General features: G+C 43.3%; 2 protein-coding genes across 2 annotated transcripts; one reads left to right on the top strand and one right to left on the bottom strand.

The window, feature by feature from the left end:
* Positions 1 to 219: 219 nt before the first annotated feature.
* Positions 220 to 4,440, top strand: gjd4 (gap junction protein delta 4). The gene is made up of 2 exons (XM_014157469.2): positions 220 to 721; positions 1,368 to 4,440. Exons 1-2 carry the CDS (start codon positions 658 to 660, stop codon positions 2,582 to 2,584), a joined length of 1,281 nt encoding a protein of 426 aa, XP_014012944.1. The 5' UTR covers positions 220 to 657; the 3' UTR covers positions 2,585 to 4,440.
* A 10,802-nt stretch (positions 4,441 to 15,242) lies between these two features.
* On the bottom strand, positions 15,243 to 18,014 carry fzd8a (frizzled class receptor 8a). The gene has a single exon (XM_014157468.2). The coding sequence runs from the start codon at positions 17,535 to 17,537 to the stop codon at positions 15,786 to 15,788; it is 1,752 nt and encodes a 583-aa protein (XP_014012943.1). The 5' UTR covers positions 17,538 to 18,014; the 3' UTR covers positions 15,243 to 15,785.
* Between the last annotated feature and the right edge of the window lie 1,392 nt (positions 18,015 to 19,406).

Below are 19,406 nucleotides of genomic sequence, written 5' to 3'. Positions count from 1 at the left end.
GTCCTTGGCAGGGATATACATTGAGACTAGCTTTGAAATGCTTTCCATTGTGCTTGAGAACTTAATACAGAAATTTAATGAGTAATCCTGCAGCTTGTTATTCTCCTGGAAGGACACCCAGCCAGCCACCAAAATATCTCAGCAATGCCAGGATGGTCGACATGCCTCTCTTAACGGGTGGGTAAGAATAACCCTTACAATGGGGCTCACTCCCATCTCCTGTTCTGTTGTCTGAGGACAGTGGTCGCTGGGACAGGACAGACGTTGGGAAGAGACCAGCGGTAAGACAGGACTGACGTTGGGCTGACGTCAGGCACGGTCGACTCCACGGACTCTGGAGACTCAAGAATTTGGGAAGATGTTCAGATTTGTATCAGTTGTGTTAGAAGAAACTATCCACCAGTTCTATCTGATCACCTGGAGCTGTCTGGCTGATGTAGATTCTAGAAGAGAGATTCATCTGTTAGAACTGGACTCTAGTGTCTAGTTAATCTGCTCACCTGGAGGTCACTGGCCCCTGTGGAACGATTTTTGCCCTGGTTTGGAGGCGGGTTAGGGTGGACAGTGTCCTGGTGATCGAGGAGGAGAAGAGGCTCAGACAGGCCTGGAGGGGGACAGCGTGGCTTCAGAGGGCCTTCCTCATCATCATCTGCTAACATGGGCAGACAGAGCGCTTCCGAGGTGGTCTTCATCTGTCTAAACCACAACATAACGCTTGTAGGTGAGTATCTTTAGGATCTTTCACTGAGCGGAATGCAGACTGGATTTTTCATTGTAAGAGATTGTCAGTCAGAAAATATCAGAGAGAACATCAGTTTGCTTTGCATATACGATTATGTATGTTTAATGCAGTTCTGTCAGTTCTGGAAGTTATATCCTTCCATTGGTTTGATTTGACATCTGACAAGGGCTCATAGAGTAGATCATCGGAATGCCTTTGTCTGTCAGTCTGTCTAAGCTCAAACACAAGGGGAGAACATTCCCCTATCTGTTAGGTATGAATGATTGAAAAATGTTTGACCCATATAGGTAAAATAAGTGCTACTTACTCAACTCCCTGTCAGACAAAATTCAGTTTTAAAGTTTTATGTTTTGGGATTTTTTCCATTTAGAATATATTGATATTCCCCAAAATACCTAACAATTTTGATGAAAATGTACAGGCAAGATATATTTTCTTGGTAAACTTATAAACACATTTATTAGCAGTTAAAAAATAATTTAAGACTTTACCAGTCCTGCAATATGAAATTAAATTAAACTATGTGATTTCAACATATCTTTAGTATTTATTGCAAAATAAATAGCAAGTGTGAGTGGTTGTGATAAACTCTGACATTCTTTACTTCACCTTCACTGTCTTCCAGGGAAGATATGGTTGATCCTGATGATTTTACTAAGGATCCTGGTCCTGCTCTTTGCAGGATACCCCCTCTACCAAGATGAACAGGAACGCTTTGTGTGTAACACCATCCAGCCGGGCTGTGCTAACGTCTGCTACGACATCTTCGCTCCTATCTCTCTGTTCCGCTTCTGGCTTGTTCAGCTGCTCATTCTCTGTCTCCCGTACGTCATCTTCATTATCTACGTCATCCATAAAGTCACATCACGCCTCACCATCGACACTACTGACCCCTCAGATAGAGTTAGAGCTGAACCACTCTACCGGATCCAGCAGGAGTCATTCAGGAAGACGGCCCTGACCAAGACAGCTCTCCAGGCGCAGCATGGCAGGAGTCAGTGCTTCACAGGAGCATACACCCTCCATCTTCTGTTCAGGATACTGCTGGAGGCCGGGTTCGGGGTGGCCCACTACTACCTGTTTGGGTTCTATATCCCCAGGAGGTTCCTGTGCCAGCAGACTCCCTGCACCACTCAGGTAGACTGCTACATCTCCAGGCCCACGGAGAAGACCGTCATGCTTAACTTCATGCAGGGGGCCGGAGCCCTGTCGTTATTACTCAACGTGGCTGATCTCATCTGCGCCATCAAGCGCTCGGTGAGGCAGAAGACCAAGAGGAAGATGTTGGTGGAGAAGATGTACGAGGAGGAGCAGTACTATCTCCCGTCCAGCGGGGGGAGCAGAGGCGTGGAGGCTAACATCCCTCTACTTCCCCAGAACCTGGTGGTGGAACCTATAACCTTCCGGAAGAGAGGGGCCAGTAAGTCCAGCACCGCTGACCAGGGAGCCTATCCCCATCTGGGGGAGGCTGAGGACGCCTCTGCCCCTCGCTGTGGCTCTAGTTTCTCCTCGGGGCCTCCAGGCACCAACACCAATGGGAACAACCTCTACCCTGCACCCCAGGAGGAGGGCCCCGAGGCAGAGGGGAGCGAGGTGGCTCTGTGCCCTGTAGAGCCCATTGGGACACCCAGGTCCATCAGGGTTAGCAAACGCAGCCGCCTCAAACCGCCTCCGCCCCCACGACGGGACCTGTGCCCCCCAACGGCAACCGCTGCGGGCGTCCCTCCAGGAACAGCGGTGTGCACCAGGAGAGTGGGTCAGTACACCCTGGTAGAGATGACAGCCTCGGACTTGCAGTCCAACACCAGCGAGGGCCAGGAGAAGAGGTCTGAGTGGGTTTGATTGGACTGAGATGATGAGAGAGCTGCAGCTCTGAGGAGAGTGGTTTTATTTATTTCCATGATGGAGACGTGAGAACCAGTGTTGGGGAAGCTACTCTGAAAATATAGTTTACGAAGTTAACAATTACTTCACACTGAAATAACTTCATTATGCTACACTAAAGCGACCCTTAAAAATAGAATTAACTTAACTAAAGTTACCTTGAAAAAGTAGTTCACTACATCCAAACTACTTCATGATAAATCATATCTAAATATGAAGTATCATAGACTACCTATTGCTAGAACAGATCACTCTGGAGTCAGATGTTAACAGAATGTTTAATTTTTGCCTATTAAACACAAAAACGATGTTTCAAGTGAGAACTAGAAAGGTCTGATGCCAAAAAGAAAGGAAATGATTGCCTACTTCAATAGTTAGCTACACCCCTACATGGATAAAATGTAACACAATAAAACACTGCCAAGATGTGAATGTAGTTCAACTACCACCAAGCTACTGCAAAAGGTAGTTACATTACTAGTTGAACTAGATGTAGTTCACTACTCCCAAACGCTGGTGAGAATGTCAGGATCAAAACCACCTGCCTCTGTGGGATGTGGTGACAGATTCTTATGTGGCTAATACAGCAGCAACTGTTGGAGAAATGAAATCCTATAGGACCACAGTGTGCTGTAAGACTGAAGTTCATTCTGACATTCAGACTACGCTTTCACGCCAGGATAATTACATGAAATACGTATCTGTCATTTCTATCTGACCATGTGATAAATGCACATAGTTATGGTGTTATTATACCATCAGTGCGTTGGCATAAACTGTATAATGTATATTCTTTAAGGATGACGCAGAGACAAGATAATCCAGTCGTGGATACTGTCTTACTGCCAGGGACTCACTGCCTTAGTGCCTATCATTATAGCCGAGTGTCCTTCAGTAAAACCTTTCGTAAAAAGCTATAACTGTTCTGCCCACCTGTTCTCTCTGTCTATGTTAGATCCCCTATCACTGTCAGTAAACAAAGACAGGCCTTGACCTGTCCTGGCCCTGCCCCCAGCTAGGTCAAAGGTCAAAGATTACTGTAGAGCCTAGCTCTTAGCTCTGGGGTCAAGGTGGACATGTGCATACAGCCTGCGGATGGAGTCGTATTTGGATGGACACAAAGTCAGGTGGTCAGGTCGAGTTAAAAGACAATGACCCTGTAAGGTGCTACTCCTCCAGGCCAGGTTCTTCAGTAGGGAATGATATACCAGACCTGGCATCAAATAATATTCAAAATAATTTCAAATACTTTCTGTGCTTTATTGAGCTTGCCTGGCTTAATGGAACCAACAGAATAGTCCCAAAACTTCAAACCTTGTCCCTCTGGTATTTCAGGCAGGCTATTCAAAATTTGATTTAGAATAGAATTTGAACCCAGGTCTGGAGGATATACTTCCCCTCAGATATGAAGTATGGGCTTTGGCCCATCCACAGTTGGAATCTGACACAATTGGAATCTGTATTTATGGAGATAGATTGTCACTCTATTTCAAGGCCTCTGAGGGCTTCAGACATATACAGAGTCTGGAAATAGAGTGAGGTGGTGCAGGGTGTAACTCAACTGGACACTAATAGAGCTGCATCCCAAATGGAACCCTACTCCCTATACTTAGAATGTTTTTATTTAACCTTTATTTAACTAGGCAAGTCAGTTAAGAAAACAATATTATTTTCAACGATGGCCGACCTCGGCCAAACCCTCACCTAACCCAGACGGCGCTGGGCCAATTGTGCGCCGCCCTATGGGACTCCCGATCATGGCCGGTTGTGATACGGCCCGGGATCAAACCAGGGTCTGTAGTGACACCTCTAGCACTGAGATGCAGTGCCTTAGACCGCGGCGCCGCTTGGGAGCCCTATATAGTGCACTACATTTGGCCAGAGCCCTATGGGGTAGGTCAAAAGTAGTGCACTAAATAGAGAATAGGGTTCCATTTGGGATGTAAACTTGATGTGGCCTACCTAGCTGTTTGCTCTTCAGTATGTCATTGTAGCATTTGATTCACCTCAATGGTCAGATTAATTGGTGAGAGTCGGTGTGTGCACGGTGCAGTGTGCCAGCACTCGTAGCTGACTGTCAATCGTAATATGTCATGAAAGAAGCATTTGATTCCTTTTACACATTGTAGAACCTTGTCAGAGCATTACTGTTTAATGTTTTATTAACCTTTACCTTAGCTGACATGGTTTAAAATAGTTTTTGTTGAGATGTAATAAAAAAAAATCTTCTAAGGTTATATTTCATTGTTTTGTTATACAATGATTTCGTTTCTAGGGCAAAGAATGCAGTCATCATCATTGTGACTGTCAGATACAGGTCATAAGCACTTTATACGTATTTCTAAACATTTCTAAACATGTATTTAACCAGTGACTAACCAACAAAGGATTGCACTGTATACCACCGCCCAGTTATAAATCATCCCCATAGATTGGGGTACAATCTGATTTGGCCATGGGGAGATCCTCTGTGTAAAGGGATAGCTCTTGATCTTGATTTGCCATTATGTCTCCTCCTATGGTCCCTTTGAAGGTGACAACAAAGCTTGCTCCTACCTCACGGAGTCTCTAACGACACTGTAATGTGAGTGAACTGAGCTCAGTGCCATAGGGCAATAGGCTCAACTCCTCTCTGGTGAGATGCTTGATGTCATATGATCTGTCTTCATCTAGTGTACTTGTTGCAGATAAATGAGTTCTGTGAAATAGGATGCACAATTAAAAAAGTGTTTTATTTGTTTGTATTATATAAGAAACAGGCATTCAATTCCTTCTGTCTTCATCTACTTATTGCAGGTATCTGATCAACTTATTTTTTTTAATCGTTTTATTTGTTTGTATTAGCAAGAAAACAGACATTCAATCCCCTCTGTTTCATTGGTGTTGTGATTGGTTGGGTGAAATGGGTTTCGAGGCCATTCAATGCAATCAAAAGAGACTGAAGTGACTACTGCAGGTGATTTTGGGTCTCTACAGATGACTATTTATTACTGTGTTATAACTACTTTATTGTCCAGCCACATTCTTTCACATTGATTTCATAATATTTGTTTTATTATCTATTTGCCATGGTCAACTGAAGAGCTATGCCCTGGCCTAGTATTTGTATCTTATAGTGTTTACACTGAAAGTCAGCTGACAAAAGTTTATTAGAAATATCAAATCATGAGGTATCCTGAAATAAGGTCTGTGATAGAATGGAATAAGGTTTATTTTTTTTTGACAACATATAGAATTTGTTTGGATGTTTTCTTGAAACCCCAGTGCCCCCCAGTGGTATGAACCTAAAATTATTTTTTTCATTTAAAATCATACCAATTTGGTATCTAACCACCTCATAATACTTTCTTTATGATGATAAATATCAATGTTTATAATAAATTTATATTTCATGAACTCTATGGGTTCAGTTCATTCAGTCTGAGTGAATGTGAGACAGTGAGATAGACGCGTTGATAAACGATCAAAGCCTTTCTTCCTCAGCTTTCAGATTCAGAGTGTATATATATATATATATAAGTAGAATGAATGAGTAGGTGTGTCCGAACTTTTGACTGGTAATGTGTGTGTATATATATATATATATATATATATATATATATATATATATATATATATATATACACACTGCTCAAAAAAATAAATGGAACACTAAAATAACACATCCTAGATCTGAATGAATGAAATAATCTTATTAAATACTTTTTTCTTTACATAGTTGAATGTGCTGACAACAAAATCACACAAAAATAATCAATGGAAATCCAATTTATCAACCCATGGAGGTCTGGATTTGGAGTCACACTCAAAATTAAAGTGGAAAACCACACTACAGGATGATCCAACTTTGATGTAATGTCCTTAAAACGAGTCAAAATGAGGCTCAGTAGTGTGTGTGGCCTCCACGTGCTTGTATGACCTCCCTACAACGCCTGGGCATGCTCCTGATGAGGTGGCGGATGGTCTCCTGAGGGATCTCCTCCCAGACCTGGACTAAAGCATCTGCCAACTCCTGGACAGTCTGTGGTGCAACGTGGCGTTGATGGATGGAGCGAGACATGATGTCCCAGATGTGCTCAATTGGATTCAGGTCTGGGGAACGGGCGGGCCAGTCCATAGCATCAATGCCTTCCTCTTGCAGGAACTGCTGACACACTCCTGCCACATGAGGTCTAGCATTGTCTTGCATTAGGAGGAACCCAGGGCCAACCGCACCAGCATATGGTCTCACAAGGGGTCTGAGGATCTCATCTCGGTACCTAATGGCAGTCAGGCTACCTCTGGCGAGCACATGGAGGGCTGTGCGGCCCCCCAAAGAAATGCCACCCCACACCATGACTGACCCACCGCCAAACTGGTCATGCTGGAGGATGTTGCAGGCAGCAGAACGTTCTCCACGGCGTCTCCAGACTCTGTCACGTCTGTCACATGTGTTCAGTGTGAACCTGCTTTCATCTGTGAAGAGCACAGGGCGCCAGTGGTGAATTTGCCAATCTTGGTGTTCTCTGGCAAATGCCAAACGTCCTGCACGGTGTTGGGCTGTAAGCACAACCCCCACCTGTGGACGTCGGGCCCTCATACCACCCTCATGGAGTCTGTTTCTGACCGTTTGAGCAGACACATGCACATTAGTGGCCTGCTTGAGGTCATTTTGCAGGGCTCTGGCAGTGCTCCTGTTCCTCCTTGCACAAAGGCGGAGGTAGCGGTCCTGCTGCTGGGTTGTTGCCCTCCTACGGCCTCCTCCACGTCTCCTGATGTACTGGCCTGTCTCCTGGTAGCGCCTCCATGCTCTGGACACTACGCTGACAGACACCGCAAACCTTCTTGCCACAGCTCGCATTGATGTGCCATCCTGGATGAGCTGCACTGCCTGAGCCACTTGTGTGGGTTGTAGACTCCGTCTCATGCTACCACTAGAGTGAAAGCACCGCCAGCATTCAAAAGTGACCAAAACATCAGCCAGGAAGCATAGGAACTGAGAAGTGGTCTGTGGTCCCCACCTGCAGAACCACTCCTTTATTGGGGGTGTCTTGCTAATTGCCTATAATTTCCACCTGTTGTCTATTCCATTTGCACATCAGCATGTGAAATTTATTGTCAGTCAGTGTTGCTTCCTAAGTGGACAGTTTGATTTCACAGAAGTGTGATTGACTTGGAGTTACATTGTGTTGTTTAAGTGTTCCCTTTATTTTTTTGAGCAGTGTATATATATATATACAGTATATATATATATACAGTACGCATCAAAAGTTTGGACACACCTACTAATTCAAGGGTTTTTATTTATTTTTACTATTTTCTACTGTGGTAGCCATGCAAGTTAACTGTGCCTTGAATTTTAAATAAATCCCTGACATTGTCACCAGAAAAGCACCATCACACCTCCTCCTCCATACTTCACTGTGGGAACCACACATGCGTTGATCATCCGTTCACCTACTCGGCGTCTCACAAAGACACGGCGGTTGAAACCAAAAATCTCAAAGGACAGATTTCCACTGTTCTAATGTCCATTGCTCGTGTTTCTTGGAACAAGCAAGTCTGTTCTTCTTATTGGTATCCTTTAGTAGGGGTTTCTTTGCAGCAATTGGACCATGAAGGCTTGACTCATGCAGTCTCCTCTTAACAGTTGATGTTGAGATGTGTCTGTTACTTGAACTCTGTGAAGCATTTATTTGGGCTGCAATCTGATGTGCAGATAACTCTAATGAACTAATCCTTTTCAGAAGAGGTTACTCTGGGTCTTCTTTTCCTGTGGTGGTCCTCTTGAGAGCCAGTTTCATCATAGGGCTTGATGTTTTTTGCTTCTGCACTTGAAGAAACTTTCAAAGTCCTTGAAATTATCCGGATTGACTGACCTTCATGTCTTACCAACCCTTTGTAAACTTCTGGAAAAAATGGTGTTTGACCAGATACAATGCTATTTCACAGTAAACAAATTGACAACAGAATTTCAGCATGCTTATAGGGAAGGACAATCAACAAGCACAACACTTATGCAAGTGATTGGCTGAGAGAAATTGATGATAAAATAATTGTGGGGGGTGTCTTGTTAGACTTCAGTGCAGCTTTTGACACTATCGATCATAGTCTGCTGCTGGAAAAACACATGTGTTATGGCTTTACACCCCATGCTATAATGTGGATAACGAGTTACTTGTCTAACAGAGCACAGAGTGTGTTCTTTAATGGAAGCCTCTCAAATATAATCCAGTTAGAATAAGGAATTCCCCAGGGTAGCTGTTTAGGCCCCTTGCTTTTTTCAATTTTTACTAACGACATGCCACTAACTTTGAGTAAAGCCAGAGTGTCTATGTATGCGGATGACTCAACACTATACATGTCAGCTACTACAGCGACTGAAATGACTGCAACACTCAACAAAGAGCTGCAGTTAGTTTCAGAGTGGGTGGCAAGGAATAAGTTAGCCCTAAATATTTCTAAAACTAAAAGCATTGTATTTGGAACAAAACACTCACTAAACCCTAAATCTCAACTAAATCTTATAATAAATAATGTGGAAATTGAGCAAGTTAAGATGACTAAACTGCTTGGAGTAACCCTAGATTGCAAATTGTCATGGTCAAAACATATTGATGCAGTAGTAGCTAAGATGGGGAGAAGACTGTCTATAATAAAGCGATGTTCTACCTTCTTAACAACACTATCAACAAGGCAGGTCCAACAGGCCCTAGTTTTGTTGCACCTTGACTACTGTTCAGTCGCGTGGTCAGGTGCCAAAAAAAGGACTTAGGAAAATTGCAATTGTCTCAGAATAGGGCAGCACAGCTGACTCTTGGATGTACACAGAGAGCTAATATTTGTAATATGCATGTCAATCTCTCCTGGCTGAAACTTTTATTTATGAGAGGTATTGGCATGTTGAATGCACGAAGCTGTCTGTCTGAACTACTGACACACAGCTCGGACACCCGTGCATACCCCACAAGACATGCCACCAGAGGTCTCTTCACAGTCCCCAAGTCCAGAACAGACTATGGGAGGCACACAGTACTACATAGAGCCATGACTAGATGGAACACAATTACACATCAAGTTACTCATGCCAGCAGAAAAATTAGATTTAAAAAACATGAAAAAAACACCTTATGGAACAGCGGGTACTGTGAACACACACACACACACACACACACACACACACACACACACACACACACACACACACACACACACACACACACACACACACACACACACACACGATAACATACGCACTATACATACACATGGATTTAGTACTGTAGATATGTGGTAGTAGTGGAGTAGGGCCTGAGGGCACACAGTGTGTTGTGAAATCTGTGAATGGATTGTAATGTTTTTAAAATGGTATAAACTGTCCAGGAAGAGTAGCTGCTGCTTTGGCAGCAGCTAATGGGGTTCCATAATAAATACAAATACAAATACAAATGATGCGGTAGTTTTTTTGGTGGGAGAGAGGAGGGGAGGATGGGGTGGGAGAAAGAGAATAAACTATTAGGAGAAAGGATGAGAGAAAAGGAAGGTTACATCGAGCACCGCTCATCCTCCAGCCACGAAGGAGTGTCTTGTCTCCACATGTGGATTTTATACTGTAGGTACTGTCCTAACCGGTAGTCTTTATACTGTAGGTACTGTCCTAACCGGTAGTCTTTATACTGTAGGTACTGTCCTAACATGTAGTCTTTATACTGTAGGTACTGTCCTAACCGATAGTCTTTATACTGTAGGTACTGTCCTAACCGGTAGTCTTTATACTGTAGGTACTGTCCTAACCGGTAGTCTTTATACTGTAGGTACTGTCCTAACCGATAGTCTTTATACTGTAGGTACTGTCCTAACCGGTAGTCTTTATACTGTAGGTACTGTCCTAACCGGTAGTCTTTATACTGTAGGTACTGTCCTAACCGGTAGTCTTTATACTGTAGGTACTGTCCTAACCGGTAGTCTTTATACTGTAGGTACTGTCCTAACCGGTAGTCTTTATACTGTAGGTACTGTCCTAACATGTAGTCTTTATACTGTAGGTACTGTCCTAACCGGTAGTCTTTATACTGTACGTGCTGTCCTAACCGGTAGTCTTTATACTGTACGTGCTGTCCTAACCTGTAGTCTTTATACTGTACGTGCTGTCCTAACCGATAGTCTTTATACTGTAGGTACTGTCCTAACCGGTAGTCTTTATACTGTAGGTACTGTCCTAACCGATAGTCTTTATACTGTAGGTACTGTCCTAACCGGTAGTCTTTATACTGTAGGTACTGTCCTAACCGGTAGTCTTTATACTGTAGGTACTGTCCTAACATGTAGTCTTTATACTGTAGGTACTGTCCTAACCGGTATTCTTTATACTGTACGTGCTGTCCTAACCGATAGTCTTTATACTGTAGGTACTGTCCTAACATGTAGTCTTTATACTGTAGGTACTGTCCTAACATGTAGTCTTATACTGTAGGTACTGTCCTAACCGGTAATCTTTATACTGCAGGTATTGTCCTAACCTGTAGTCTTTATACTGTAGGTACTTTGCTTATTTGAGCTGCTCTTGCCATAATATGGACTTGGTATCTTACCAAATAAGACTATCTACTTTTTTGGTAACTACATGATTCCATATGTGTTATTTCATAGTTCTGATCTCTTCACTATTATTCTACAATGTAGAAAGTAGTAAAAAAAATTGAAAAACCCTTGAATGAGTAGGTGTGTCCAAACTTTTGACTGGTACTCTATATATGAACACTTGGCCATACGGTCTGTTCACAGTTAGGCATTCCCCTGCAAGATGGTATGAGATGTATTCTCCATGTAGCATGTCTCCCCTCCTGAATATCATAGTGGTCCGACTATAAACTGTCCATTGTGGAAGAACGTCTGGGAAATAGCTCAGTCCTTTAGATAAAAGGAGAACTTTTCCTTTTGTGTGTGTGTCAGCACCAGGGGGCCCGAGGGAAAGGAGCACTGTGTTCCTCCTTGCCGTGTGGGGACAAGGGGGTTGCATGGGAACTCTTGAGAGGCAGGATGTTGTGCAGACCATTCTTCCTCTGCATGGTCATTGTTGTCATGCTAACATGACATCTTTGTCACACACAATAACAGTTCTGGCTCTGCTGACACCTGTCCTTAAGTTAGAGGTACTGTAAAGACAAACTTCTTAATTGGACTGGCGGACAGTCGGACCACTTGTCAAGTGGTCTTTGAAGTTTAAATGGCTTAATTGGATCAGAGGATACTTTGAAGAAATGATGTCACAATGATAGAATTTCCCATTTGGGAAAAACAACTGGGTGTGGCAGGTGGTAGAGTCAGGGGTGGGGAAGCCTGTCTTCTAGTATTTTTCGAAATCATAAAGCAACTTTAATCCCAAGCCCAACTGTAACAGTTTCTGTGACGTTTATATCCCTCGTGGTGTAACTCCAAAATCGGAGAGAACACAGATGTCGCTGAGCTCTTTATTTCTCAACATCTGCGTTTTAAACAGGCCTGTTGGGAATATGAGCATAAAACCAGTCTGGGGTCATGAACCCTCCCATTCTATATGAGCAAGTCACAGAGCACTAGGGTCAGGGCATGCTCTATCTCATACAGTAGATGTAGTCATACACTCGGATACACAGCTGTGGGGTCTTTTTATTATGTTGTAAATGTTGTCGTCTTCACTGTAAATGGAAGGGACAGGGTGGCAGGTAGCCCAGCGGTTAAGAGCATTGAGCCAGTAACCGAAAGATTGCTGGTTCGAATCCCTGAGCCGACTAGGTGAAAAATCTGTCTGTGCCCTTGAGCAAAGCGCTTAACCTTAATTGCTCCTGTAAGTCACTCAGGATAAGAGTGTTTGCTAAATGACCCAAAAAATATAATAATTCAAAAAAATATCCAAATGAGTATTCAACAAAGCTGTGGTATAGTCACAGATCACTGTGTGGAAATATTAATCCAATGCCTAATTACATTTGTGTCCCTATACTCTTTTGTGATTTTCGCACACCACAACGGGTTGATTGGGGTTGGTGATATATAGGCTGATTATAGCCAAGAGACACGTTTTGATTTCTGGCTAGCAAATGATCGGAGGTGTGTGTCAGAGTTGCTGTGTGTCCTCCATCCTCACTAAGGCTTTGTACTGATGTATAGGCCAACTCCACTCCACATCTCCCCTCACGCACTAGGAGATGAAAAGGCTGTGTGTGTGTGTGTGTGTGTGTGTGTGTGTGTGTGTGTGTGTGTGTGTGTGTGTGTGTGTGTGTGTGTGTGTGTGTGTGTGTGTGTGTGTGAATGTGCATGCGCATGCTTGCGCTAGCGATCGATTGCGTTTAATAAGCATAACCTGGCTCTGACCCGCTGCAGTCCTCTGTGTTGCTCCTTCATCAAACACTGGGATTAATATTTAACGGCCTAGCCATGTCAGAATGCATGCATCTCTTACCACGTACGGCAGAAAAAGGAACAACATAAAGGCTCCGAATGCTTCGCTTCACTGCAGCCACTGATTAGGAAATCAGACAAGTCAATCGCTGCAATGCAATGGGAGGTTGTTTCTTGCCTCGCTGCACAAAGCTAGAGGATTCAAGATGAGTTCTTTTAATCTTTTATCTTGTTGGTGAGGATTTCACTCTGTTAATAGTTGATATTAGGTGGAAGGATAGGCTAGCTACCTTCTCTGTCTGATACCACAGTGGTGATACATTGTAGGCTATTTACACACTGTATATAGATTGTTTTATATTGTGTTATTGACTGTACGTTTGTTTATTCCATGTGTAACTCTGTGTTGTTGTTTGTGTCGCACTGCTTTGCTTTATCTTGGCCAGGTCGCAGTTGTAAATGAGAACTTGTTCTCAATTGACCTACCTGGTTAAATAAAGGTGAAATAAAATAAAAATAAATGTGGCTATTATTCTGAGTAGAACACAAAGGTTATTTCCACAAAAAACACATGCATGCGTTAATAAATACAGATTTGAAATGGATTCAGGTAGCAATCCAATGTGTGAAGAAAAGTGTCATCTCAGAAAACAAAAGGGAACTATATGGAATCCGTAATCTGGCTTTCAGCAACCAGAGCCCAGTGTGTGCGGGTCATAAGGCCAGAGTGGACAGCCATTTGGCCTTTTGGAGTCACTTCTGATTACGATGCGAAGCTCATTTTAACGACACTCCCAGGGAGTCGAAGGGTTCAGGTTTTACTTTCTTAGATAACATCCCCAGATTTGGGTTACGATCCTCTTAAGAAACAGACGGCTCTCCGATAATTACATCTTGTGACAATCAGCCAAGCCAGGGCTTGCCCCATTGCCCCGAACCGCCCGCTTGCTCAATAGACGTACGTGTTAAGAGGAAATCAGATGCACAGCTTTCTTTTTACCACTAGGTGGGAGTATGAAATCATGTCTGCGTCAACAAGGAGTGTTTTTTAAATTAAACTGTATAGACCTAAATGACCTCTGCGGGATATGTTTGGCCAACTTCATGTGCGTAAAGTTGATAGTAACACAAATTAATAATTATTTCCTCAAAACTGATAGTTGAAGCTCCAGGTCAGAGTACAGATCCAGGTAAATGAAAACAAAAAGTATCATAACTTTGTAATAACAGTTTTATGGCTGTAGGCTTAGTTGTTAGTTAATAGGCCTATCTTCATTCCAGACATTCTGTTATGGACACATCTCATTTAGGTCCAGTGTTTTTACTCACAGAAGTTAGCTTTAAAACACTCTCAATTGACATCTCTGTCCATTGCATGGATCTAAATCCAAATAACGCTTAGCCGGGCCACAAAACATATAAGAGCCTTGAAAAATACCTCAAATATCAGAGGATCACATTCACATTTTACATTTTGCTGAAAAAATGGAGCACCTTTTATGTGGGGTTATATTGTATCATCTTATGCAAATGCATTTGGGTTACTTGGACACAAAGATACATTTGCTGCGAAAACGTCTGTCCCGGGGTGTCCTAAGATGTGACATGATGTGAACAGACCAGCTGTGGAGCTTTCACTGCCATTTCAATATCATGTCAAAACCCTACGGTCTTAATAATAGGCTACATAGAGAGTTGAGACAGAGATGTTTTGATTCAGCTTTATAAAATGGGAAGAGTTGCAGCTTCAGCAGCTCTGCTCTGACAAACCAAAGCGAGAGAGGAGCCCTAAAGTTCTTTTAATTCAATAACGGCGTCCATCAAAGCAACAACAGCCGCGCAAATTGGACATTAGGGGATCCTTGGCGCATCTGACGGACACTTCTAACTACATGTCACCTTTATTCTCTGCCATTAAAAAGCGAGATCAAAGTCTCCGACAGATGAAAAGAATCCGTTCCCTACATTTAAACTCTATTCAACTTGGTCCTCTTTTAATCAATTAAGTAGCGGGCCTATGCAAGCATGTGAAGAGTTCGAACCATTATGGAGAGAGGATGCTTCAACTCAACCCCTGCCTCTAATTACGAGGCCGATGGTTAAAAGGGTTCTCTTTGCTGCTCAGATTCACAAAAGCATCTATTACAGCGGTCTTCAACCTGGTGACTGAGTGACCGCAAGGAACCACCAAGTACCGAGTACCAGTAGGGAGGGATTTGTAGCAGAATCAAATAGCTTTAGAAAAGTTACACGGAAGTTTAACATTTATCAAAATGTTTATTTTTATTGTCAAAATAAAAGTCATATTTGCTTTTTCACAAAGAGACATCTTCTACACTTTATACACATTTACAATAGCTTATACATGTTCTTTTATACAGAATTTACAAGTTTGTACATAACCATTATATAAATACATTTTTATAATAAAAAAAATGACACGTATAATATTTGGGCACTATTAAGGCTTAATTTAAACCATCTTTGATATTGTTCTGATTGATTTATACAATTATATCTGACTGGCACTATGTTAAGGTTATCAATCAGTCCTTACAGGGTTATGAACTAAATGTTTCTTTGCGTAAAAAGAAAGAACACATAATGCCCATGTGCCCAGAAATGTCAGTCTGCGCGTTCTATACATATGAATGGGTAGGAATTAACTCTTGTTAATGCCAGGTAGGCTACAATGTTATAACCAGTTCTTCAACAGTATGTTAAAATGCTAACTGGTATAAAAAGAGTGCTAGCCAAGCTCCGGAACAATTAGCCCATTAGTCCATCCATGGGTTTCTTTTTAAACCTGTGACAATGGCATCTGCTTTGGGCAAGATACAGAGCTGGCAGTACCCGATCTCCAGGTTAGTCCTGTGCTCACGTCACTATACATTGAGCCACTGGTGCCTTTGCTACCCCAACAGCAGCGCGTGCAGAAGGTCCTCCATGATTCCAGGGTCTTCCCCGACCATATCCACACGCCTGACGTGATGCCCACCAAAAGGCACATAAAGTACTTTAACATGAAGACAGCATAGTCCGGCTTGTTCAGTTCATGCTCCAACAAACAGGAGCAGTTGTGGGTTATCTCCCAACTCTGTCTGTTGTGCTGCTCATAGAAGTAACAGGCCACTATAATAGTGGCAGGTACGGTGTACAACACTGTGAATATCCCTATCCTTATCATCAACTTCTCCAGCTTGTCTGTTTTGGTGCCACCCTGTTTGATGACGCTGCGTATCCTGAACAGGGACACAAACCCGGCCAGGAGGAACATAGTGCCGATAAATAAATATATGACCAGGGGGGCCAACACGAACCCTCTCAGATTGTCCAAGTTTTGATTGCCAACGTAGCAGATTCCAGCCACCGAGTCCCCGTCCACAGAGCTGAGGGCCAAAACAGCTATAGATTTCATACTAGGGATAAGCCAAGCAGCCAGGTGAAAATATTGGGAGTAACTGGCTATGGCTTCGTTTCCCCATTTCATCCCAGCTGCCAGGAACCATGTCAAAGAGAGAATGACCCACCAGATAGAACTGGCCATGCCGAAGAAATAAATCAAAAGAAACACAACAGTACAGAGTGCAGGGCCAGTGGTCTCATAGTGAATGTGTTCCACGTCATACTCCCGGTTGCAGGCCACCTTTTCGTGTCCAGCGATTAGTCTGACGATATACCCGATGGAAACAAACATGTAACAGGCGGAGAGGAAAATAATGGGTCTCTCTGGGTACTTAAACCGCTCCATGTCTATGAGAAAAGTGGCAACCGTTGCGAACGTGGACACAAAACATAACACGGACCACAGACCTATCCAGAACGCGGTAAACGTTCTCTCGTCTTGCGTAAAATATGGGTTATGGCAGGGCATGGCGCAGTTTAAAAGCTGCCCGGTCTTCACCCGGTTGTAGAGGTGATGCCGGTCAGTGTTTACCGGGACCATGGGCGAAAGACACTTGCACTGCGGCTCGCAGGGAGCCGGCGGTTTGTATTTACCGGGAACACCGGGTCGATTATGTCCTTTGTTGTTTTTATTAGGGTTAAACGCCTTACCCGGATAGTTGGTGGGCTTAGAAAGTACCGGTGAAACTGTGGTCGAGTGAGTCCTATTGTAGTCCATACATAACATCTCCGGATTGCCTTGAACCGGTAGCGAGTCACATTTCATTCTGTCTGGCCAGGGGAAACCATACTGCCTCATAAGAGGCGCGCAGCCTGCCTTCGCTCTCTCGCAGACGCTCCGGCACGGTGGCAGTGGTTTCTTATAGTCCTCTAGGCAAATAGGAGTGTACATGCTGCAAAGAAAGAACTTGAGGTCCGGCGAGCACTGGATTTCAACCAGAGGCCAGAACTGGTGTACCTCCAAACCCGCCTCGTCCTGGGTGTCGTGATTGAACTGGTTGGGCATGTAGGTATAGTTGTAGCCGATCCCCTTGCACAGAGGCACGGCAATCTCTTGGCAGGTGATCTCCTTCGCCGTGGTGCCGCTGGATCTCGGTAAAATAGCAAGTGCGAGAAGCAGGTATATCCCCAACAGGTAGCACTCCATCCTTTATCGGATCCCTCTCCTCTGTTGATAAAACAGCAGTACAGTAATCCTCCTCTGCTTGCTCCTGTCTCTTGCCAGAGCCTGCGCAGTCCAATTAGATCGTGTACAGTGAACCCATCTCGCTTACTCTTTTGGCACGGAGTTGCAAGCAATTTGCAAACCGTGTACACTTTCAGAGGAGGATCGGGAGGAGAAAATATAGCCTTCAGGCGAGCAGGAGCAGTCAAGATGGCTGAGGACTGAGGAGAAGCGAGAGATGCAGAACACCCGGCTTTATTCCCTTGTAAAAAAAGAGAAGGGTGCTGTGGTTATCCTGTAGCTTATCCTCGACCAAGGCTATTCCCCCTCAATTGGTTTGCATGCTCCGTTTAAAACAATTATAGAAGTTTAAAATTCGTGGCTACTGTTTCTCGAAAAGCCGTGGCTACATTCGTTGTGTGTGTTCTATGTTCTATTGCCCATACAATTCGTGGTGCCACGGACGCCACGTTCAGTATTTATATTGGAGACGTGAAGTTCTTCCCCCATGCTCCGTTGACTAATCAGACAGCAGGGGCGGGACTTTGGGATAAGTCAATCAAGTTTTCTTAGAGCGTTTTGTTTAATAGCCTTAGTTTGTTTTTCAGTTGCCTACGGTAATGTTTGACCAATTCTATTATAAATGCAATGGAGTGTTCGTGACGTGTAACACAAGGCGTAAAGGGAGGTGATTATTGAATAGGTTTACCAGATGTAGAATAGAAACGCCATAATAGTAACACAGTAGTAACACAGTATTGATCACATGTATATAGGCTACTGTAATTTGTATGAAGCTACAATGAAAAGTAGCCAGTAGCCACGGTAAAAGTGAAAATGCACATTTAATGCACAAGGTATTTTCATTTTATACCTTTGTCGATTTTCAGTTTAAAAAAATTCACTATTGACACTTCTAAAAATACTGTGTTCAAAATAATTAAAATACCACTACGACCCATAATGGAATGGGAGCTCTTCTTCAGCAGGTTCGTTTGCGCATGATAGGGCTGTGCAGGGGGTTGTCTGTCTGTGAGAAAGGGGTATTTATTGATTAATTGAGGTGCTGATGTTTTGTTTAGCGGTTGTATAGGGCTCACGCAGGGGAGGTAATTGCGTGAACGCCAAGAACAAGCACCACAGTTTGTAAAACACTGGCAGAGCACAACATACCCCCTGCTTCCAACTAGTCCAGTCCAGTTTACTCTTTGTAAAGTGATGGTGTAGTTTGCTTAAATTAACTTACAGCCTACTGCAATAAACAATTACTACTTTGTTTCATGACAATTCAGTTTTTTGGACATAAGCTACCCTGATTGGTGTCAAGCTTTGTTTAGGCAATACATTAATTAAACATTATATGTTAATGTGATAAACAATGGATAAAATCAATGTATTTTTACAAAACATATTAAAGGTGTAATACTATGTTTATAAATAGCCAATGGCTCGCCTGCCCTAGCCATATAGCCTACCCCTGGCACCGTCCTTTAGTATCTGTTAGTGTTGAATGCTTGCAGAACTAAAAACGAAGCCTGTTAATGCAGAGTGGTTAAAAGGCTGACAACAGGTGTTTGGTTTCTGAACGGACCATAATGAAACAAACTAGCAGAGAGCAAGCAGATGACTATCAGAATCACTTACACTGTGACAGGGTATTACTGCTGAACACATATTAATTAACATGGAGACGGGGGCTATGTGTGTTCCCTCCATCCACCAACTGGACCCTCACCACTCTGGTCCATGATTTCATCCCAAATGGCACCCGATTCCCTTTATAGTGCACTACTTTTGACCAATGCCCTACAGGACCTGGCCAAAAGTAGTGCAGTGTATAGGGAATAGGGT

Source organism: Salmo salar, chromosome ssa19 (assembly GCF_905237065.1).
Source record: "Salmo salar chromosome ssa19, Ssal_v3.1, whole genome shotgun sequence".
Classification (NCBI taxonomy): domain Eukaryota; kingdom Metazoa; phylum Chordata; class Actinopteri; order Salmoniformes; family Salmonidae; genus Salmo; species Salmo salar.
This window is presented reverse-complemented; position numbering and strand designations above follow the sequence as displayed.